This window comes from Schistosoma mansoni, chromosome 1, assembly GCF_000237925.1.
Source record: "Schistosoma mansoni strain Puerto Rico chromosome 1, complete genome".
Taxonomy (NCBI): Eukaryota; Metazoa; Platyhelminthes; class Trematoda; order Strigeidida; family Schistosomatidae; genus Schistosoma; species Schistosoma mansoni.
In genome coordinates this window covers 62,747,729-62,773,714 of record NC_031495.1, presented here as the reverse complement: position 1 = coordinate 62,773,714, position 25,986 = coordinate 62,747,729, and the positions used below count along the sequence as shown (strand labels likewise).

The 25,986-nt window shown below is 36.6% G+C and overlaps 1 protein-coding gene across 1 annotated transcript; it reads right to left on the bottom strand.

Annotated features, from left to right (window-relative positions):
* Positions 1-3,354: 3,354 nt before the first annotated feature.
* On the bottom strand, positions 3,355-22,627 carry Smp_152140 (hypothetical protein; the record flags this gene model as incomplete). Its single annotated transcript, XM_018795143.1, has 11 exons — positions 22,543-22,627; positions 22,386-22,503; positions 22,266-22,351; positions 20,167-20,238; positions 14,876-15,026; positions 11,171-11,335; positions 9,820-10,010; positions 8,911-8,956; positions 7,548-7,759; positions 4,256-4,693; positions 3,355-3,753 (listed from the first exon to the last, which is right to left on the bottom strand). The coding sequence occupies exons 1-11, from the start codon at positions 22,606-22,608 to the stop codon at positions 3,355-3,357; spliced, it is 1,944 nt and encodes a 647-aa protein (XP_018649485.1). The 5' UTR covers positions 22,609-22,627.
* Between the last annotated feature and the right edge of the window lie 3,359 nt (positions 22,628-25,986).

The following is a 25,986-nucleotide window of genomic DNA, read 5'->3' as shown; positions in this document are numbered from 1 at the left end:
TTTCAATCATTTGTTTTAAGTAATTGATCATGCACGTTGTGGGTGACCCAAAGCGGAAGTTGATCTTAGAAACTTCCACAAATGGGATGCATTTATCAGTTTACTTGACATTGTGGAACAAAGTGTGCATCTGGTAAACAAATATTCCAGAACTACTTTGTATGGCTATATCTGAAAAGAAAAGAAAATAGATAAACCACTCAGTCCTTAGCACATGGTCATATGCTACCATGACAATCGTTGTTTAAAATCATTGTACTATTTAGACTAGTGTTAATCCGGTTATTTATTTACTCTGAAGAAGTGGCTTAAATTAAGTCAAGAAACGTCGGAAATACAATTTCTCTATTCATTGGGATATAACAAAAATATATTTATTATTGGTTTGAAGGTTTGGATCGGGAATTTGTGCACAGATGAAGCAACAGAAATTTAACAATTCAAACCTGATTTCTGTGTACAAAAGAGCCTGGTTCAATTACGTAATTACAGCGGATTTTTAACAGCCTACAGTTATCAAGGTAAATTTATAACTGAATACGCACTAACTTCTTATTTCAGTGACAAAGTTTTACTTTTCTAGTTACTCAGTGACAAGAATCAAAATTGATGACAGTACCAAAGATGTACTCTAAGAATACATTCTTCTATTTTAAACGACACCACAAATCCAAAAATTACTTCAATTCATTTTGTTAATTTGATCTCACTGTGATGATGTGGTGTGGCAACTCGAGCCAATGGACATTTTTCTTAATTTCTGTATTGATTAGGACATATAGTTTTATGCACAACTGTGAATACATGGAGATATATGTTGTCCTAGAAAATTGTTATCATGTGGTAGTTTGTAAATAATGATTATACGATAAATATACTTGTATTTATTTTCATGAAAAAAATAGTAATATTGTCTACCTAATTGCATTAAACTGACTATACATACAAATTGACAAGAAATTTTGTCATTATTTTTGTGAATCTATATCGACTGAGATAGTTGGGCCACGTACTACGCATGCCCACCTACCGACTGTCAGGGATCACAATGCTGACTAAGGTTAGAGATGGTTGGGAGAAAGTTCAGAGCGGTCAAAACAAAATATGGCATCAGTTCTTGAAGTCACTAACTTCTGATCTGAGCCATGTTGGTAGATGCAGACTACTTGGTTTGGGTCCGCGCGACTATCGTAACCAATGGTTGGAGACTCTGGGTGACATGGGTCAGATTCGATCTCAGTGGCGTAGGTGTATACACTCCTTGCCTTCCTTTAAACCGTGAGATTAAAATTACTTCATATCTTTCTTTCTACGAACTAATTCTCTCTCCTAGTATCATATTCTTATGTGCAATCTTTTTTTATATATTACTACCATTGAAGTAATTGCTTCTATGAATTTGTTGTTCATCTTTTTGTGCTAAGGTATGGCGACTTTGACCAATGTATACATGTTTCTTGTCCTACGTTGTAGATGACTGAATGCGATGCTGAGTAAGATTATAGACAATAACTATAAACAGGTAGATATGTATAGTCTCTATATCTTTCGAGTTCTTACAATCAGTTTAAAGAGAACTAGCAACCGAGATTTAGTTGACAGATGATAGTTCTTTTTTATGGTGGTAATAAGTTGTTTACATGCTTTTAGACACCTCCAAGAATGGACTCTACTGCTCATTATAATGCTTACGTGAAGTGGAGTAAAGTGAAAAACCTGATTATTGTATGTGGATTTCAGAAACATCATACATCTAGTTAACGACTAATAGAACCTGTTTTTTGATTCAAATCAGCATTTAGACAAAAAATTTTAACGTCCGAATAAGTTATCGTTTAAAACAGATTTGGATCATAATTCCAAAAGCTAATGTTATTAACTATAGTTTTATATGCGTGAGAATATGTGTAGGAGTTGATGACAAGAATAGACGATCTAGAATCAAAGAGAAAATGGTAAATGATAGAAATAATAAACTCCAGTGCTGCTGAAGGTGTGGAGACGATTTATTTATTTATTTGAACGCATAAATATTGTTACAAAGGGGGACAGAATACACATGTGCCACACAAGTCACTCGGTTTGTGTGTGGGCTGTGATACTGCTCGGGTCCTCAGACCGAAGCAGGTGGTGTTCTCAGGGGGCCACACTCCGAGCCTTTGACCTAAAAGTCTGACCCACGAGGTAATGGAGCAACGTCAGGAGATGCAGTCCCATGGTAGCCGGTAACCAACAATAGGTTCATACGCAATCCGTTCCCTCAGGGTACTAGAACCCATGTGCACGATTGGTTTGGAATCAGGATTTTCCAACTCCCCTAGGTGGATTTTCCGTATACACCAACCCGGTTGAAGCGCCGGACATTTGCTTTTCGTCCTCTCAATTTTGTGGACAACACCCCAGCCGCGAGAAGGAGTGAGTAGGAGTTCTCTGGCAGCGGTTGCATGTACGTGGCCGAGTGAGAGCATTTCGAGAGAGAGAGCTGACTCTCTCCACCCTCGGCCGTACCAGGGTATTTGGTTCATCTCAAGGTCCCCTTAACCATGTAGGTATAGTTTTTTTTTACAAAGTAGTTTAAAAAAGAACCTGACATCTGGTGGTTTCGCTGACTAAGTATATAATCACACAGACTAAAAAACGAATAGTTGAGAGCATTCGTATACAACCTTTACACAAATGAATATCTTCCATATTCTCTTAAATCTTAAGTTCAACACTAAAAATTCATGGGATGTATTATTTGTAGAACTGTCTATTTATAACTTATAATTTTGCCAGTGAAAAGGTAGTACAGTTGCAATGTCGGTTACTATGTTAAATAAATATAACTTATTCTACCTTGCAGATAGGCCAATTTATTCATTCTTCTGGAGTCACAATTTGACCTCATCAATTACTCGATTATCAACCTTGACTGCTTTTACGTAAGCGTATGTGTATCTTACTCATTATATATCTGTAACTTATGTTTGTCCGACTATAAATATTGATTCACGCTTGGTTAAATCGAGTTGGCTCACTCACCTTCTACATGGCGCATCATTTTGTTTTGCTTCGCTTTCTGATCAACGATTGTACGAAATATACGTATTCAAAAATTCATTCTCGTATTTAACTTATTTAATTCCGTTATTCACTAACGCGATTTAAGTCGACGATTATATGAGAGGATTGGAGACATGTATATTTCGATAGCAATCAACATACGATCAAATCGGGGTCCGATTTAGGGCCATTAAACAGTCGCTAGTGTATACTGATTTTGAACTTAAAATATTTTGAAATCTGTCATATTATATTACTCAGTAAGGGACTCGTCTAAAGTGCAGAGCATCAATGAACAATTGTTTCAATTCAAATGGGATAGTTGAGATTAGCAGACACGATTATCATATAACGAAAATATAAGACGGAAAATCTCGACTGATAACAATACTTACACGGAAATCTTAGTAAGGCTGTTTTTTGGATTAATGTGAGCTGTTCCAAAGTTTCTGCATCCAATTGGTCTAATCTATGAAAGCTATGGGATGTTACCAATTCGCCTTTTTTGGCAGACAATTGTTGGCAGTAGTCTATTTGTGCACCGTACCATGTATTGACAGTCATTACCAAATGATCAATAAACAATCTATCAATACGACTTAGCTGTAATGCACGGTTTAGCGGGACAGGCATAGAACGTGAGTTGACAGGATACATATCAGTAATGTTTTCTGAATTTATTTGAATGATTGGTTGTGATCTTTTGGGCTAAAATGAAAATTAAAGCGGATACCACATTTAATGTAAGAACAATACATAACAATAAAATATAACCGATAAGTAAAAATCGTTGGACAAAGAGCCCAGGATGCTACTAAGTTCATTTTGAAGTCTGAGGGATCCTGAGTCAAATTAAAAGATGATACTTCAAAGTGAATTTCTTGGTAATTGTGGAATATGGTAGTGCTTATCAGATAAATGCTGACTTTTATCAACTGTATAACTGGAACTAATACTGTTAAGAACATTCTTCTCATAATGATAGATTACTGTCAAGATCGGAAAACTTGTTATGTTGCAGACAAGACAAAGTAAAACAAACGGTATTTTCATGTTACTGAAATACTACTGAGAATATGTAACTATTACTTCAGTAGTAAGTCATGGGACAACCATTCTGATGAATGTGTAAATCTCCAACTAAGCATTTAAAAAAAGAACATTTTATTTCAATTATATACAGACCGAAACAAGACAACTGTTTACTTACCAAAGAAAATGGTCGTGAAAAATTCGAAACTTTAGATCCAGTGTTTTGTGTATTCTTCTCACTATCAACATTAATGGAATAAGAAGTTTTCGTCAAATTTTCAGTCAGTGAGAGATTCGACATAGAATCTGTTTCTATTCCAAAGGCCGATTTTCCAAATGCACCGGTTAGTTCAGACAGATGTGGGAAGTAGTTTTCACAAATATCCTTAACAGGCGATAAGGATGACACAAAAACCTCAGTTAGTTGTTTGTTTGATTGTAATAAGGGATTGGTTGCACCAGCTACAAAACCACGTACTGATCGATCGGTTAAGGTCAGACTCTGATTTCCAGATGATGGTAAATTAATACTTGATCTGGATGACATATGAAGACTAGAATGTTCTAGTAGTATATCCATTAAACCAAGAGGAATATACAGAGGCGCTAAATAAGACTGTAGAAAAACAATAGGTCAAAGCCGACGAACATTCTATATGGTATGTTATAAATTTTATGCGTTACAGACGGCATGTTGGACACAATAAATATGTTGACAAAACTAACCACCGATGATTGATTCTAAATTTTATGCGGATAAAATTTTACAAAGTTTAAGAAAGGATAATAATGCCTGAAGGTCAGAGTTTAGTATCCAGTTGAAAGCGTCAGTTGTATTTGGTAACTGACAGCAATTGCTCTAAATAACTTGAGACAACAGTAGTGAGATGGTTGAAGTCGTTGATATGGATCGGTAGCTCAGTTACTAAGGCGTTCGACTTTCAACAACAGTAATCAAAGATTCAAACTCCATTCCACCAACTTGGTTCGGTTACTAGTTCAATCTCATCAGTCGTCACACAAAAACAGCATGTTTAAAGACGAGTATGCGAAACTATATAGGATAAATGAGTAACAGTATAGACGAGGAGTTAGTAAAATAATCTATGAGAATGATGTTATGCTAATTAGACGTAATTTGAATGCTAACTCCTGTCATACTTCACAAATTGTACAAAACGTATGGCTAACTAGTGAAAAGCACGTCGGTTTCTGTTGCTGAAAACAGAGAAATTCACTTTTAAATGAATATTGATGACTACGTAAAATGCATTCAGTTTGGAATTTCCTCTTCGAGCATGTTGAACTGCTAACTTATTCAAGTAGAAAACAAACATACAATAGTCTGAAAATTTAAAGTGTCACCATCAGATAAATGCCAATTGAGCCAATAAGGAGAGACTCGTTATAACTAAAATTCCTACATGATTTAACTTAAAATCTCATTCAGTTAACGAGAGGCGTTCACTTTTGATCTGACGCTAATACTTGGACAATTGAATAACTGCATATATTTTCATGTGTGGGATGTCAGTGAATTTATAAAACGTTTGCCAAAATCCCAAGAAGCTCTAGTTGAGCATGGTGTTTCGCGATCTGATACCCCAGATTTGTCAGATTACTTGATATAGTTAGGAAGATAGTTTAGAAGAAATGACCTAGAAATTGAAAATTTTTCCTAATGAATGCCAATAAACATATTTGTTTCCACAGTTGATACCGATAAACGTTTTCTTTCATTTGATTATAAAACCTGTTGTTATTTTTGGTGTTGGTTCAAGATTGAAACATCCAAAAAAATACACTGCGAAAACAGGTTTTATGCTGTTTTAAGCAAAAAATAGTTGATAGCTACCTAAACGACTCTCTTCTCTATCTAGACGCCCTACCTGAGCATTCAAGTCCCCGGCTAGTACTACAATATCTGTCGAACGCACTTTCTGGAGAAGAACAGTTAACGGGTGATAAAATTCAACCTTGATCGCATCCACGCTGCAACCTGTCGAGGCATAGGCGGAGATGACGAAAAGACGTTTCTCACACCGATTTCTTCTCACTTTGATGGAACTTTCTAATCTAACAGCACATAACTGACTGTTAATGAGGATCCAATCCATTAGTGCTGCCTCAGCTCTAACGCTTAATGCGACACCAACGCCAGCAAGACCAGGCGAAGATGTCCCGGTGAAGACTGATCCATCAAATGAGGCGGAAGTCCGCAAGGAACTCCAACTCTTGGAACGCTACAAATCACCAGGCCCAGATGACTTAACTCCGGCTCCTTTTAAAGATGGTGGTGACTTTCTGACTAAGGAATTGACTGCGTTGTTTACAAAGGTTTGGGAGCTAGAGAGTGTTCCAACGTCATGGAACGAGTCGATAGTTGTCCTTATGTTTAAAAAGGGTTGACGTCGTTTCTGTAACAACTATCGGGGGACAAGTCTACTTCCGATTGCGTGCAAACTGTTGACTTCCATCATATTTCGTAGGTTGCTCAAAACCCGAGAAAGATTGCATCGCGAGGAGCAGGCTGGTTTTCGTTGGCGGTGCAACACAGTGGCTAGAGACGTTATTAGATATGGCTCAGAATAGAAGCCAGTTGCAATCCTGCTGTAACCTTCTCTCACTTTGTTCATAAAAAGTGGGTGTAACTACCCTAACTGAAAGAATTCTTTCCGATTGTACCTTTCCGTTTCCCCCATTATTATTATTATTATTATTATTATTATTATTATTATTATTATTACACTTCCATACACCAATCTATGGTCGTTATTGTCCTTTTTCTTCTCTCTTATACGCATGTTACATTCTTTCTCTTCCCATTCTGATTGTTATTGTGTGGCGCACATATATCTGGTGCCCCATTGTACCAATATTTATGTTTTCAAATAAATAAATAAATAAATAAAACACAGCAGCTTGAACAGAAAAGAACAGCTCAAGGAATGATGATAAGGATTTGACTCCCGAAATAAATCGAGGTGATTTAAGAACATATCACATTTTATATGATCTATTTACAGTTAGATTAACAGTCAGATTTGTACAAACTGAACCGAGTTGCATTTAACAATAATAATAATATTTCAATAACTTACTATACGAACACATATTAACGATATTATACAATTAAGCATCTATGATTCTTCTTAAAATGTAATGAGTACATATTACACACAATTGGAATAAGATAAATTTTTTATGTCGCTCGCTTTCCAATCGCTTAATCTATTTCTCGCCAAATCAATATGAAATGTGTTTTTTGTCACTCGCACGCATGAAGACAAACACGTATAAAGTAAATTTTACCATTCATGTTTGTCAGTCATCTAATGCATGCCATGCATTAACCACAGTCAATTACTCCGCGTTCGCACACCTAAGGTCTAGAATTCGGTAAATATTTAATCACTTACAAAATTAGGGAAAATGACTCAAGGCATAGAACTGAATAACAAGAAACTCACTTTCGTAAATACAGATAAGGGAAATCCCCAATCATCAGTAGGAAATGGTGAATTTAACGAAAATTTGAACATTGAATTATCAGTTATTTTCTCCGGAAATTTGATGGTTTGATATTTTTTAAATGACTCGCTTATTACAGGTTGTTTTAATTCCGTATGCAATGTATCAGATAGAGTTATTATATGATTTCTTTGTGAATCAAGATTGTTGGCTGAAACCAAAAATAGAATGAGTATTTACAAAATCCTGATTGGCAGATAAAATTGTCAATCCGACCATGAATTCAGTATAGAGCTGCATAAAACGGTTTTGACTTGAGTGAATATATATATATATATATATATATATATACGCACATAAACCTTCAGGTGATACAACGAAGAGAAATTAGCGGTCAGTCGTAAGCAATATCGAACCATGCATATATGCATATCATCAAGGTATGAGCGCATAGAGCTAAAATTCTCAAGATGAACGTCATGGTAGTAGTTACAGTAACAGCATTAGTGGCAGTGTGGTGTGGGTTACTGATATCCACATAAGTAGTATATGGTAATGGTCGGGCATTGAATATATTTCAGTAGAAGATCGATAAGGAGAGAACGGAAACGGCACGCAATCGGTACGAAAATGCATGAACAATTATAATCGGAGACTATGGACGGATATTTACAGAAGAAACAATCAAATTGAGACAATTGATTGGTATTTTGCAAATTAACTGTTTACTATATGCTTCTCATATTTTAATGAGATATTCTGTGATGTTGTGCTAAAATATATTCGATTGTCCCCACTCGTGTTCTCATTTACTACAGTAGTAGTTAACATAAAACACACACAATATGATTCAAGAGAGAAAAATTTTCAGAATGGAAATGTAAGGTAATTTAACACTTGAGAGCTTAATAAAGACAATGAGTGAACGTATCTGTTTCACTACGACTGATTCTCAACTATATCACGTTGCCAACCAAGGATCTACGACAATTACGTAGACATTGACCTGATATTCTGCACCTATCGAAACAGCTAGAAGTAGGTACTATAGAAAATACGAAGTAAAATGACTTATACGATATACATGATGAGTATTCGGTTGTTTACATATGAAAAAACCACACATCTGATGTCATTTTCAACAAAAGCTATAAAATGGATTCTGCAAACAATTCATTAAAATCGGTACTGGTAGACAGGCGATATTAATAACCCTGCATATGTGCTGGTGTTATAATTGCAGTATAGTTGGTGAAAGTATCGTTTTGAATAACACTGTTAAACATCGGCTCATATTATAAAAATGAGAACTTGTAAAAAAGGCACGTACAATATTTTCATATAATAGGCCAATAAACAAACCTGGGTTTTTGGAATCAACATTTAAAGTAAGCTGAAAGTTTTCTTCCTAGAAGATTGAAATGGACAAAAGATCTATTGATGAGTTATTATTGATGTGAAAAAGTTAAGGACATGAAAGAATAAAAAAAGGAAATGACTAGTTGGATGTTTATTTTTTATGTTTGAATGTAAGTAACCATTAAAAATGGATGGAATATATATTTAAGAGAAATCCAACGATGCTTTCATTCCAAATCAATATTATTCATTGAGACTTGGAGTACATTATGCTAAGGTATAAAATAAACAGTAATTCTATATTAATAATACTTAATTCCATGTATAAAACAAGTTACACTAAACGCTTGTGGTTTCTTGGTAGTATATATCGAGCTTCAAACGACTCATACATAGAGTAACATACATATATGAATCGACTTTTGTAAGAAATCTAATTATCGAGCACTGACGAAATGATCAAGGGACAAGAAACATGATTAAAGCAGACAGTGAAAAGTCGTCTATTATTCTTTGTCCAGTAATCTTTAACAATGTAGATTTAAGAATTCATATCATGAAAAATCCGTAGTATTCATAAATACATTTGAAAATATCTTAAAACTTAACAAGTGACCATCCAATACACCGTTTAACATATAGTAATTCGTATACAAGACTTTCAACAACTGACTTTGTGAAACAATAGTTAAATCCATAATTATGGTGTACTGGAAATGAAGATATCTAGAAAGCGCAGAAAGTAGGCAAAACCTGGTCTCTCCAGTAAGAAAATAAATAACCAACACTAAAACGTAATTGAACATGATTGGTGAAAAAGGTTACATATCAACGACAATATTTAACATCACAATTTTTAATTGAGAACCATAACAAATGAGGATGTTTCTGGACACACACAAGAAAGCTCACTTTATTTAGAGTTAAATCTATATGCTGTTCTGACACTCGTCCATTGATCTTGGTTAATGATTCTTCTGATGAATACTGATAAGAATTAAAGCTATTTGAACTAGGATCATTGATATTAGACCAATAACTAGTCTCTGAAATCCATGAGGGATCAATAAAGGAACATTGTGACAAACCACTGCGTAACATATCTGTTGAAACGTATGATAATGGAAATATTAATTAAAGAGATATAACCAATGGATTCATGATAAAATCAACAGTAGAGAGTAAAATGTCGAATATATCAACCTGAGCTGTTCTCTGACTGACAAGCACCGTAATATTAGGTTAAACAAAATTACCAGTATACATATTTAGCAACGAAATGTCCTACCCTTGTTCAATATAATTTCCTCTGGTCTAAAATAGTTCAGTTACATATGCATTATAGTTTGGTTTATAGTTCTTTCTGGTTTCTCTTTGGACAGAAAAAAGTGCACAGGCTTACAATCATATGTAAGTTGGAGGAAGAAGATTAGTGCATTTATAGCATTACGTTTTGAACTCATTGCATAGATCAGAACATCATTTTGGATACACACATGAGTTTGCTGTCAAGGACATTTTTCTATTTTTTAGGGATATGTTCTTTGAGTCAAATTAGCCCAATCATTTAAAAACCTTGATTTTCGTTAGTTCATAGCTTGTCGATATATACGTCAAGATAATTTATAATATTACCAAATCATCAAGAAACTTAGCAGTAAATTTGACTGCTTAAACTATAATTAAAATTATAAATAAATAATATATTTGTAATATCCCAATGAGTAGAAAAATTAGATTTTCTGACGTTTCGTGACTCAGTGTAAGCCACTTCTTCAGAGAAAGGTCACACATTTTTCATCATTTACAGTGGACACATACAAACAAAAATTACATACATGTCACTTATGAATCACCTTGACCGCAATGAAATGACGTGATATTGATTTATTCAGACCTGTTTTTGATTGATCACCTAATTATTCTTGGATTGTTCTGTTGTACTATTTAAACTTGGATTATTGTTAATTTGGTTATTTATTCTCTGAAGAAATGGCTTACACTGAGTCACGAAACGTCAGAGAATCTAATTTTTCTACTCATTGGGATATTACAAATGTATTATTTTTATTTATAACGATCTACCCAATGCTCAATTTATTCAAAATTATCAAATCAAAACTTGGTAATGATACCTATAATTAAAATTGTATTGTGAAATTACATATCGTAATGATTGTTTACACTTCCAAATAAGTTGTGATTAGAAATTGTATGGAAGACAAAAACTATTACAGGAAATAAATAACATAAATTTGATCACCTGGATACAAACTGAGTAAAGTTAACATCCAATTTGACACAGTTCCGCCAGAATCTCCCGTAAATAAAATACGTCTTTCCAATAAAAGTAATTTGAATAAACATAATGCGTCACGTTTGTAAACGCGAACAAAATTGGACACATTTAGATTATAAAATAGTGCATCTATGGAGACGTTGAAATAGAAACCAAAAAAAGATGAGTTAATAAGAGTATACAACAACGGTAGGAAAGAAATTAATTAAAGTCTTCACTAATGTACGACAACTATGAAAAAGGTAGTTACGACAGGTGAATAACTGATAAATAAAATAATTTTTAAAAATGTAACAGGACTTTTATTTATAATATCAAGTGTTCTATGAAACCATTTTTGGGAATTATGCAAATATTCGCTGAACTACCAACTCAGATTAGTCACCATACTCAGAATAAGTAATATATGGAGAATTTCTCCAGCTTCAAGTTAAAATCAGTTATTAGAAAAAATTTAGTTTGGGTTAGAATGGTAGCTATTAAGTTCATCATAGCAATGAAGACCAGTCTGATCTCTACAACGATAGATATACAAAAGGCCAACATGGAACGGGTAGTCATACGAACTTACAGAGTTGGATACTGTTGAGTAGGAAAAGATATTTAATCCCCTCTATACCCTAAATGACTAGACGAACATGTACAGAAGAAATAACTGATGACGAAATGAATAAAATCTGACTAATGATTTTGAAGAGTGGTTCTGTAGTGAACGACAACACAAGTGGGGACATCCGAATGTATTTAAACACAAAATTACAGAATCTCTTAGTAAAATCTGAGAACCGTGCAGTAAATACTTTATTTTCGAAATGTCAATTAATCGTTTCAGACTTCATTGTTCCCTCGTTTCTAAACCAATCGTTTTATGTTCTCGTTCACTTCTCTTCGATCTTCTTAAACTTCTGCCACCAGGCATTTCACTTTCAATTGGTGGTACATACTACTTATGTCTGTTGATATCAGTAGCATACACCACAGTTAACCAACCAAGTCTATTGGTAGTAATCTGAAACCAAAACGTCAAGTTCAAAGTACTCACAAAGTTCTGAAGTTTCATTCATGAATTCAGGGAAGATAAGGTTGAAAAGATATTAAAAAACAGACTATCTAGATCTTTGAGAAAGATGTTTTATTCAGCGAAGCTCGGAGTTGTTTTCTCTACTAAAAACTACATTTGGGGAAGTGTCAAGGACAAACGGTCACCTTGTGCCGTTTCACTATGCATTTATCACTTGTCCTCATGGAACGGGATATTTTGGCCAGATAAAGCGTGCACTTAGTAAACAAGTATCGTTGCACTACTCTGGAAAGAAGGATACCTCATCAACATACCAAAGAAAGGAGATCTGAGCAAATGTGAGAATTACAGGGGCATCAATTTGGTGTCAGTACCAGGAAAAGTTTTCAACAGAATGTTGCTGGACCAGATGAAACTCGAAGTAGACGCCCAACTTCGAGATCAACAGGCTGGATTCCGTAAGGATCGGTTGTGCACAGACCAAATTGCGACACAACGGGTCATCGTTGAACAATCAGTTGAGTGGAATTCGTAACTATACATCAAATTCGTTGACTATGAGAAGGCATTTGGCAGTGTGGACTGGAAAACATTGCGGAAACTTCTTCGACACTATGGAGTTCCTCAGAAGATTGTCAACATTATCCAGAAGTCATACGACGGACTACAGTGCTAAGTCGTGCATGGAGGACAGATGACAGATGCATTTACAGTAAGGACCGGAGTCAGACAAGGCTTTCTACTCTCCCTCTTCCCCTGATGCAAATGTAAAGGCGAGAATTGGCAAAGCAATTGAAGAACATATGGAACTCAAAACAACTGTCAACTAACTTCAAAGTGAGAATCTTCAATACGAACATCAAGACAGTCAGTTCTACTGTACGGAGCTGAAACGTGGAGAACTACTACATCCACCATCAAGAATGTACAGGTATTTATAAACAGTTGTCTACGCGAAATACTCAGCATTCATTGGCCGGATACTATCAGCAACAGCGTTTTATGGGAGAGGACAAACCAGATCCTAACTGAAGAGGAAATTAGGAAAAGACGTTGGAAGTGGATAGGACATACATTAGGGAAATCACGAGGCGATCTCTAACTTGGAATCCTGAAGGGAAGCGGAAAAGAGGAAGGCCAAAGAGCACATTACGCCAGGAGATTGAAGCAGATATGAAAAGGATGAAGGGTAAGTGGGAAGAACTGGGAAGGTTTGCCCAGGACAGGGTTGAATGGAGAATACTAGTGGATGGCCTATACTCCTCCACGAGGGATAACAGGCATAAGTAAGTCAGTAAGTCAAGTAAATCAAGTAAAACAAGTCAGGCAAAAAGGTGAAAAAATGAAGTGTCGACCACCCAATAGTGAAAATTAAAATCATAAAAATAAGTTATCTTATCCCAATCTCCGTAGTGTTTCCTTAGTTATAAAATTCGCTAGTGATAGGCGCTAAAATATTTGCATTTGACTCAACTAGGTGAATAATATGTAAGTCTATAGAAAGATAGAAGACATTGTAGCATAAAGTGATCCGAGATTTCAAATATCAAAAGGAGGTTGCGTTGTGACGAAGGGGTTAGAGTAAAATAGAAGGATGAAATTAGACAATTGTCTCTCATATTTTCGACTCGTAAACTATTTTTGAGCAACCTCCTTTTGCCATTTGAAATCTCGGACAACTTAATGACTTACATATTTATCAAGTAACTATAAATGAGAATGTAAAGCTTCAGTGGTTAATATGTGGTCTGATGGTAATGTTATCCAGTTGGCTGAATTGGGACCTGATATCTGCTAGTTACGAATTAATTGTCGATATCACATACGTATACAACAAATTCGTAAATAATGAGTGTAATACAGCTCTTTTTCATTGGACATGAAACAGTTATTTATTTAGAACATTCTAATGAACGTAAATGTTTTTAAATATACGAAAATAATTAGTAATCTGTTTCTAGTTAAAGAAATACTAAGTTCTATTTATATCAACCCTGCTTCACCTACTGCAGTTTCGGCAGTTGATTTTAGAGTGTGACTGATATCAACTACCCTGTAAATGAGTTGATTTGTTTATTTATTTTCTTTCAAATATATAAAATCAAGTGAAATCAATTTAACTGAAGATGAACACTTAGCGAAAGATTCATTGTGATCACAGCAACGATTAGGTAGGATATGTTTTTGATAAAAGTGTAATAGTATGCATTTTGTGATGAGGGTAACAACTGTCTATTGCTTTATGAAATTTGTACACGGACATTTCGCCAGACGTTTTGGAGTCTTCATCAGTACAGAACTTCTATCGCGTACTATTCAATCAAGTGTAATTCTAACACAACCTTGGTATACAAATCAGAAACTAAACTACGAATTATGGTACCGACTTTGTCTGCCTAATGTCCTACAATGACTTTGTGATTAACAAAAGTGATATATATATATATATATTGCTAAGCACTTTAGATAAATGGTTACTAAGTCAAATAATTTGTTAACGGGTCGAATTTTTTATAGTGCTTTCATTATAGATCAGTATGCTCTGTGTCAAAAAGCTATTTTGTGAACCAATCACAACAGCGCTTCTAAAGTTGGTTACTAGAAAATAAACCAATTATTTGAAAATTAAGCACACTATATAACCTTACCTTGGTAAGAAACTGGATCACTTAGAACATTGTCTACAAAATGACTTAATTGTTCATATGAATTCTGGAGACTCTCTGGAGTAAAACCTTTGCTTTTAAACAGATTATCAATTATTGTCGTAAGATGATGGGCGATAAAACTAAAAAGTGGCTAAAGAAAGGAAAAATAAAGGAAAATATTTACAAATTAACAAATTACAAACAGTAATATATTGTAATTAAATATGTTCCTGGATGATACTGACGGTTAGACGGGACCGACATCAATCGAAAGGTTTTAGTACTGTAAATCACTTGTATTTACTATTGAGTGACGTGAGATGTTATATAATGTGCATATAACTTGCAGTGGAATAGTTTAGGTCATGAAGTCTTTTATATAACACCAAGTATCATTATTGATATCTGACAAACGTCAAGATTAAGCATACGTTTTCACGATGCATGTACATCGGTGTGAAAAGTCCAACACGTTAACATCCGTTGGAAATATTGTTTACTTGAGATTAGGAGGAATAGAGGTGGATTAGCAAGGAGAATTGAAAAAACTCATATCTGATGGGAGAAATTACACGTTAGAAAATGAGATGACTGAAAAGGATAAGAAATAAAATTATTTAATTCAGGAATTACGTTGTTTACAACCTGTTCTTGTATTGAATAGGTTACCTACTTTCAAGTCCCTCTAAGTTAAGACTGATGATAAATAAAAAATGTGATTGTACGATTAACCAAGATCAAGTATGCCATCCTCATCATTCTGAAGAACAAGTCATACTATCTGCACTGAAATATGTAGAGAAGTAAAAAAGTATTACATAACATAAAGTATGGATAGTATCAAAGATTTAAATAACGGTTACCTTCGCATTCTTTTCAAATTCCAGTAGAGCTTTAAAACGATACACATAAAAGCTATTTCTTGTATTTTTATGGATTTTAATTACAGGGTTGGATGAAGGTTAAATGTGCAAAGGTGACAAATTTTAATTGAGAATTTCACTATAAGAAGTCAATAATTTGATCGTTTTTGATCACTTGATCTTTTTTGTACTATAGGAACTATTGGTGATCATATGCGTATACGAGAAGAATGGATTTTCGAACAAAAACAGTAAAGTAAACTGAATCATTTGAAATAAATGACTAGAAGACTCCGATGACCGCTTGTTGAAACCTAGTTTCATTTTTAGTTCATTATGTTTACTGTTGAGACGTTAAGTCAGGCTAAATTATCACGTGACTCACTCGCCAATCGGAACACGGCTTATATAATCTTGGCATTGTGCCAAACCACTAACGTATCGAGCGGTATGAGCCGCCTAATATCCTTAATGGCCCTTTGTCCTCCTAGCCCTGCCAGTTGAGTCCAGAACACCAATACCAGCCTCCATTAAACGAATCATTTATTTCAAACATACCTGGTTTATATAGAAGTCAAAGAGACCACATCACACTACAAAATGGGAAATAACATTTGTACAAGATCAAGCCTTAAAGTGGCTGTGATCGTGTGAGAATGTAATTAACAAACTATGCATAACTTCAGAATAGTAAATCGTATAATAATAGTCTATAGGTCAAAATGAAGCTTCTAACAAAAGGAATATATATATATATATACATAATCTAGTTACTGAATAGTTGAACAATAAGGATATATACAATATTTGTACACTAATACTTCTCAGAGGTTACCCGTAAATTATTCTTCACTAGGATATAACATTTATCTCACTCCCCTAATCATTCAGTCACCTACAACGTAGGACCAGGCACATATATGCATCAGTTCAAATTGCCACACATCTTTAGCATAAAAAGATGAACAACAAATTCATAGAAGCAATTACTTCAATGGTAGTAATATATAAAAAAAGATTGCACATAAGAATATGATACTAGGAGAGAGAATTAGTTCGTAGAAAGAAAGATATGAAGTAATTTTAATCTCACGGTTTAAAGGAAGGCAAGGAGTGTATACACCTACGCCACTGAGATCGAATCTAACCCATGTCACCCAGAGTCTCCAACCATTGGTTACGATAGTCGCGCGGACCCAAACCAAGTAGTCTGCATCTACCAACATGGCTCAGATCAGAAGTTAGTGACTTCAAGAACTGATGCCATATTTTGTTTTGACCGCTCTGAACTTTCTCCCAACCATCTCTAACCTTAGTCAGCATTGCGATCCCTGACAGTCGGTAGGTGGGCATGCGTAGTACATGGCCCAACTATCTCAGTCGATGTAGATTCATAACCTCATCAACTGATTTACCACCATTCCCTAATACCCTGCGTCTAACCTCACTATTACTTACCCGGTGATCACAGCAGATGCGAGAAATATTTCCAAGGTATCTGTGGTCAAATACTAGCAACTTACGAGCATCTTCAACGCTTAACGGTCACGTCTCGCAGCCGTAAAGTAGAACAGAACTAACTGCTGCGCAGTATACTCGTCCCTTAATTGATAGACGGATATCTCGCGTTCGCCATAGGGAGTGGAGGGAGTTGGCAAAGGCCGAACGAGCTTCCTTAATCCGTGCAACGACTTCGTCAGACACCAACCCGTTAGGGCTGATCAGACTTCCAAGATAAGTGAAGTTGTCCACGCGTTCGACTACTTCACTCCTTATCTTTAGTTCAGGTGTTGACGTAGGCCAGTCCTGAAGCAACAACTCACATTTAAAGGGGGAGAAACGCATCCCAAACATCCTGGCATTATCATTCAGTACTATCAAAAGACTCTAGATTTTATCAGCGTCTTCACCAAACAGGACTATGTAATCTGAGTGTTCTAAATCGCTAAGTGAACCTCTTGGAAGGAGATCGATTCCAGAAAATTCATTCGACGAGAACATCGTTTTCAGCAGTAAGCCTATGATGAAGTTGAACAAAAATGGAGATAGTGGACAACCTTGTGAGAAACCATCTGATGTTGCAAAATCAGATGACAGTTCGCCATAAGCTCAAATTCGACTGGTAGTGTTCGAGTAAAGAGCCTTCACAAGGTTTGTGTACTTTTGAAGTACGCCTTTCAATGACAAACACTGCCACAGAACCTCTCGCCCAAGAGTCAAATGCTGCTTTTAAGTCAAGAAAAGCTATCATTGTCGGACGCCAATAAGCATGCCTGTGTCCTAAGATCTGACGAATCGTGAATATGTGATCGATGCAGCCACGACCAAGTTTGAAGTCAGCCTGATTTTCTCATGTTTCCAGTTCACCAGTCTTTGTTAAGCGTCCGATAATTACTGAGGCTAGTACTTTAAATGCTATATTAGTCAAACTAATCCCTCCATGGTTATCACAGGATGATTTTGACCAATTCTTATATATTGGGACAATCATTAATTGTGACCAGTCGGATGGGACTACGTCCAACTCCCAGATTTTAGCTAAAATATTAGTCAACCTAATCGCTCAAACTGGACCACCATTCTTAAAGACCTCTGGAGCCAATCCATCTGGGCTAGCTTCTCTTCCCTGTCTCAGATTAGTTATAGTTTTCTGAATTTCAACTAGAGTTGGGGGGGGCTACCTCGATGCTCCATTCAGGCTGTTTGAGAATCATGGGCAGCTGCAAAGTAGCTGAAGGTCAGCTGACCTGACGCCCATCGTTCTGAACGCCTGGGCTGAGAGAAGATAACAATCTCGTCTTTCTCCGAGATCGTCTCACTTGCACTCACTTCCCCCATCAACGCTTTCTTAGTAGCTTGATTTACATCAAATGCAACTAACATGAATAATTGGGGTCTATGAAATATTATTTATGACCTTCTAAAACCGCGCTCCGAAATATACGTTGAGGCTATCAATATGTGAAATCTGTGTGAAGTCAGAAATCAGGATTTAATAATCAAAACTCTGTGATCCCGCGACATAGATATACACTACCTCTTAAATCCTTTTTAGATTCACCTTAACAAAATACGGAATCCATAGGATAGATCAGTTAGATATTTCGAGACTCAACAGCCAATTTTCATGTATGTATAAAATTGACTATAAAAGAAAACTGTTTATTTAAATATTTGAGTAACAGCTGGCAATGATAAGGATATACACTGCTATCTTTTAAAAGTTTCTACTTCGAAAGGAATAAAAGTAGAGCTCCACTGTGAACTTCCTAGCCCACACGCAATTGAATACTCAAATGTAATCACAGTGAAATATGGCCGATAAGAGTAGAGGATATTCGTAGGCTACTAGTGTTCGATCATAGGTGTCTTCGAAACATTGCTCGTATATCCTGGGACCACCGGGTAAGTAATGCAGTTGTTAGGAAACGGGTACTAGGTAAGAATGGCAAATCGATTGATGAAGTAGTGAAACTTCATCAGTTGAGATGGTTGGGACATGTGTTACGTATGCCCAACCACCGACTGCCCCGACGTGCAATGCTTTATGGTGTAGGAACAGGTTGGAAGAAAGCTAGGGGCGGCCAGACCAAAACATGGCACAAATCCATGAAGTCACTGACAAGTGGACTGAGCCATGTTGGTAGGTGTAGACTACCTGGTTGGGATTCACGAGATGATAGCAACCGATGGTTAGAGACCTTGAATGACATGGCTCAAAATCGTTTGCAATGACAAAGGTGCACCCACTCTTTGTGTTCTACCAAATTCTAATCTTCTGAATTCTTCATGTCCGTATCCTTTTTCTATCTCTAAATTTATTTCACCGTATTATACTCCTTCAATAACATCTTCAGACCCTTATCTTTCACATAATACTTATACTGTTACTACTTCTACCGATATGGGATTTGAATCGACAACTTCATCTCTGTGCTAATGTGGTATGGCAACTCGAACTGATGTACGTACGTACGAAGTTCTACGTTGTAACTGACTGACTGACTGAATGTAGTCACAGTAGTGAATGGCTTTAATGTTCAGCTCGGCGTACTAAACCAATAACAAGGACATCAAAGTATATTTTGCACTACCCTGAAGTGAACAGATATTTGTCATAGTTTATACTTTGAAAATGATTATAAACAACAGATTTCAGACTTATAAGTAGCGAGACAATTGAGATGATAACGGCCAGGGCTAATCCAATCATAACTATAGGCTACTGTCATTCGCCATCATTAAATACTTACATGTGCTACAGTAGTAGTAAGAATCAGAACACAGAAAACAATAAGTATGAGTATTCCCACGACAAAAATATACTTTAGTATGATTTTCAAGATTGTATTTAGCTGAACTGGTAACTATATCTGTTAAAAACGATTACAAATGGAAACATAATAGAAATCATTACATGCTACTTACAAATCTCGATAGTACAACCAAGCTTTTCTGTACAGTGTTTCGAGTGATCTCAGGATTAGGTTGAACATATGACTAAAAATGAAAAATGCAATTAAAATTTGTAAAATTTTCGCTCCTTGACGATAATAAGAAATAAGTAATTAATGGAGAGTTATATTTACTGAAAGCAATAGTATAATCTTGACAAAACCGTCTCAACGTAAATTATTTTAAAGACAGATGTACCTTTAAAATGGAGCCTGATCAATACTCGTGTCTAAAGATATATATAACATATATATAAAACATAACTGACAGTTAAGGTTCTCAGCTTTTTCAGTATGAAAGGGAATCAAATCAGAGTTACAACTAAATGGTTGGTTTTTTATAACTTGACATTTCTGTAACACGCAATGATAGGAATAAGTAGTAAATAACCACTGGCCGGCAATATCATTGATAACGGAAGAAAAGATAAAGATTAGACGACAACTGGTCCAGATATATTATTTATTTAAACACAAATATTGGTACAAAGGGGCACCAGATATATATGCGCCACACAAAACGATGAGAATGGGGAGAGAGCTACAAAATGGAAGATGAGATTATGAAGAGATAGGTGGCTAGTGTTATGTTCTATGGCCCGTCAAATATCGCGTGACAAAATCACCAATCAGAATACCAATTTGTCCATGTGCTGTATGGGACCGCAACTAATAGATATAAATCAGGAATGGCAAATCGTATAACAATAGCCAACAGGTCAAATAAATGCTTATGATGGGATATATATGTAATCTAGTTAATTAATAGTTATCCAATAAAAATATATGTATTAATATTCCAAAAATAATTCCTAGAAGTTTCTATTCATTTATTTTTCGTAACAGGTATGGTCAACGATAAACAATAGTAAGTGGATGACAGCAGTATATAACGGAAGAAAGAGTTAACGAAAATACAACCAGAAAAAATCCTTTCAGTTAAAGAAGCTTCTCTCACTTATATGGCAATAAAAAAATTACACAGGGACTGCTATTGGCATCTATTTAGAGCCATACTTAATAAATTCTCGAGCCGCTGTGTTGCACTTTCTCATAGACACCAAACACACTGTCGTGGAGGCCCAACAGATGCCAGTTTTGTACAGTTCACTTCTGCACCGCGGCAGTCAAAAAAGGACCGCCTCTCCGCCTTCTCCAACTTGTTTTAGTGTTGGAAAATAATTCTCGGTGTAAAATTCGCAGGAGCAACATTCGTAGTACATGTCCAAGCCACCGAGGTCAATGTTTCAAGATGGTGACACCAACTGAATTAAGGCTACCGTGCTTGAACACGTTTCCGAACCTCCGCATTACAGACAAGGTGTTGGTGATACATCTCTAGACAACTTTCGCGTGTCTTCGAGATATGCTGAAGACATTTTGCTCTTCAACATATAGCGCACAAACATTAATCTTATAAATACGATACCATTTTACGAGTACAATGTTGTGAGAAGTACATAAAATACTTTAGCTTAATGACACAAACAATCTTAAGTACTTTTCACAATCACACAGATAGTTTATGAACGAGCAGAGAAGCAAGACGACTGATGAATTTATTCACAAAGAATAAGTATAGATAGCTATTGGTATGGCAAACGAATTCATAAGTGGGCAAACCATTAATACGAGGAACCTAAACAGTAGTTTATTTCAGAGCATCTATGTCTGAAAACTGCGTGCGAGTATGAGTCACTACATCAGATATCCAAGTATTATTACAAACAGAATAATTTTTAGTTTGGACGTCCGGACAGGAAGTCTCAGACAATGTTACTGGGAGCTCTATAGGACTACCTATGATCTCCCTTGTTCAGGAAGCCAACGCAGTTTACCAGACGATTTGAATAACATCATAATAGGTTTTAACCTATTAAAAAATACATTTGCGTCAACACTGTAGCACTGTCTCATGAGGATTCTCTGAAAATTAATTCATGACACTTAAATAGACTAAAATATCTACAGCGTAGCAGTGACATCAGTCGCAATCACATTACGGAGTGTATTTTTGTCAAGGTATTGCTAAGTAATACAATTACTTGGTAAATAAATAGTACAAAAACTTACAGCCGAGTCTGCCTGGCGATAACAAGCAATACCGAAAACAGCGTCATCTTTCTTCTCTATTGAAGGCAAGCTGAAATACGTACAATCTAAATAAATCAACCAATTATGTTCGTGACCAACCTTTTGTGTAGTTATGGGCTCCATCAGCTATTGCTAAAGCAGGCAAATGACTCCATTGATGCGGGAGATGTGTAGGATCAGAACTATCATATGACAGTGAGGGATAAACTAGCTCAACCTCGTAAAATTAGATGTGTTTATAACGCTAACTACTTACAACGGATCCCTTCCTGTGATGAAAGCCAATTAGAATTAAACTCAATATGCTGTTAGAACCCTGCATCTCTCAAGGTCACATCTCCAAGAGAGCGCTACCAGCTAAAAACAACCAAACGTTCACTTAAATTGCTGAGGTTTGAACTAAAAAGGTCAATAAGTAAACCTGCAAACATTTCGCCCTTCAGAAGTTATCTTTAAAAAAAACATTCACTTTTTGTTTGATTGCTTTCATGATTTTGTGGACGAATATTTGGAAATATATGAACGATCAGTTTCAGTTTCACTTTGAAAAGGACAGAAGGCTTGATGGCCTGTGTTAGTCCTGGCAATGATGGTCTCTCAGTTGATCCAACTTTCTTTTCAAAGAGTCGACGGATGGAGCCTCAACCACGTGCTGAGGTAACGAATTCCACTCGTTGATGATTCGATGAGAAAGTCGATAGTCAGCTGACAAGTAATTCGTTCTGGGCTTGTGAACTTTCATGGAGTGTCCTCGTAAATTTTCCGTTTTGGAGAACAAGAAAAATGAGGGTATATCAGGTGTAAATTTGTCATTAAGCAATTTGAAAACTGTAATCAAGTCGCCTCTGATTCTTCTATATGACAGCGGGAATAGGTTTAGCTTGGTCAGTCTAGTACCATACGGGAGCTTCGCTATTCCGGGAATCAGCCTAGTTGCTGTTCTCTGAACCCTTTCCAAGATTTCACTGTCTTTTTTTAGGCAGGGGCTAGCTGCTTGTATGCAGTACTAAAGTTTAGGACGCACGAACACTGTGTACAAAGTCAGAAACGTTTTAGCGTCGAGATGCCTAAAAGCCCTGCGTATGGACCTTAAAGTTCTAAAACCTTTGGCGGCTATTGCACGGCAGTGTGCAGTAGTCTTTAAGTCTTGACTAACGATGACGCCTAAGTCATTGTGTGCCTGAACAATAGGTAACTCAGTGTTATTCATCGTGTATGTATCTGTACCCTGGTGGCCAATATGCATCACAATACACTTGGAAGTATTTATCGGCAACTGCAAGGCTTGCGACAATTCAGATAGTTTCTCCAGGTCGTTTTTGAGTTCTAAGCTACTTTGTATCGCTCTCCATATCTTGAAATCGTCAGCATAGAGCAAGACCGATGACGTTAGCAGACGGGGAGGTCATTTACGTACAGGAGGAGTAACACTGGCCCCAAAACTGTACCCTGGAGGACTCTACTAAGCACAGTTTCCCAGCTAGACAACTTGGAGTTCACCCTTACTCTTTGTTGACGCCCAACTAAGAAGTCTTTTATCCACATCAATAGATTGCCTTCAATCCCGACATTCCTTAGCTTATAAAACAGCCGGTTATGCGGAACTTTGTCGAAAGCTTTGCTGAAATCGATGTAAGCTACGTCTATAGGTAACTTTTGATCCTTAAGAGTGCACTAGCTTTCACAAGCGACTAATAGGTTAGTGAGACAAGAATAAATTGTTCTAAAACCACGCTGCTTCTCCGAAAGGATCCGGTTTTCATCGAGGCACTTAAACAGCTCCTTCCGAATAATCTTATCTAAGATTTTAACAACCACACTAGTTAGGCTAATTGGTCGGTAATTCTCAGGCTTATGTTTTGTACCTGTTTTGAAGACTGGACTTACTATGGCGTTCTTCCAGTCTTTTGGTAGACGACCCTGGGTTACGGATAGATTAAAACATACACTTAAAGGGTTCGCAACAAAGTTAGCTAATTCCTTTAGTAACCTAGGATGCAGTTCATCGGGTCCAGTGGATTTGCCTATGTCAAGCTTAATTAGCAGACCAAAGATATCGAGTTCTTTAATGGTCACGCTGTCCAGTGCTTGTGTGTGGGGATTTTCATGGACTGTTGAGAAGGGTGTTTCTGTGGTATATACATTGCTAAAGTATTTAGAGAATACTTGAGTTTTGCCAAAGTCGTCCTCCACTAATGATGAGGCAGTACTGTCTCCCCATAGTGAAGGAACATTTCTTCTTTTTGTCTTTTGGTTTATATATGAATACAAGCGTTTAGGATAATCTATGGATTCCTTAAAAACTTTCTCTTCGAACAGCTTTCCGGACTTACGGAGGGTCGAGGCACAGGCATTCCGAGCTTTTCGATACTGATATCTTGCCTCATCAGTCCCCAGCAACCTAAATCTACCCCACATATTCCTTCTTTTTCGGAGAAGGATACGAACCTCGGCCCCCTAGGTGTAGTCCAAGGGATGTGGGGGCGGTAACTTTTAGGTATAAATTCCGGAATACGTCCCAAGCCGTTTCGTTTGGGAACTCTGGGTCTTTTGCCCGATCTAGTGACGATGCTGAGTGCGTGCTGTCTTATATGTTCGCTTTCCAGACATTAGGTCTGGATTGAGCTGAGGCGTGCTCGTGATCGACAGTTATATAGAAGTCAAAGTTTAAAACTGCATGAGCATTTTTACCTAGGAGTGGCATGTAATCCAGGTTTGCGACGTCATCCTCATAGTGAGTCAATATAAGATCTAATAAGGGTGATTCAGAGCCCGGGTCGTAACTAGTCGCTTCTTTCACATGTTGCACTAGGGCACATATGATAACCGCATCAACTAGGTTCTGCTCGAAGGAATTACCTGACGATTTAGTTCGCAGATTTCCCCAGTCTACCATGGGTGTGTTAAAGTCCCCTAGGATTAGACATCAACCACTTTGTCACCAAGTATTGAGACTGCTCAGTAGGACCTCATTTACCTCACAGCTTGAACTGCGATAGACCGAGTCAATCAGCAGCTCTTGTCCTTTGCATTTCAGGCGTCAACTAACTAGTTAAGACGTCCCACTCTCATGGGATACACTGTCGATAATGGTGAATGGGATATCATTCCTAATGAATAGAGCTACTCCCCCTCCTTTACGCTTTTGCTTACAATTTTTACATCTTTTTCGAAACCATTTAATCTAAGCTGTAGTTCTTTTTGGCTTCCCGTCTTTTTACACGGTTTGCCAGCGGAAAGTCCTTACGAAGAAAAACTCCTGAACCCTTTACTTTATGTCCATTTTGTAAAATTGGGTCGCGTTCATTTGGAGATTTGAATACTACTTTAAGCAGTCTGAATTGAATAGGCTTCGAATTCGCCAGGCTACCTAGTCTATGCACCTTTAGCGAAGTGACTCCGGAGATATTTTGAGGCATAACTTGATTGAGTAGCTGTTTTATCAACACAATGTCATGCTCAAAACGAGCTTTCGCTTCAGAGCTTTCACCCTCCTTGATTCTATAAAAAATAACTGTGATCAGTATTCGATTTCCCGACCAGTTTGATGGGGGGCAGGATCCCCTTTTACGTCATTATGTCGTTTTTTGTTTACAACCTGTACCCAATCGTCGACGTTGGTTGAAGTAGTGACAACAGTCGCGTCAGGCATACTATGGTATTCCGGAGGGTTGTCGACGACTTGAGAGGTGGAGTCATG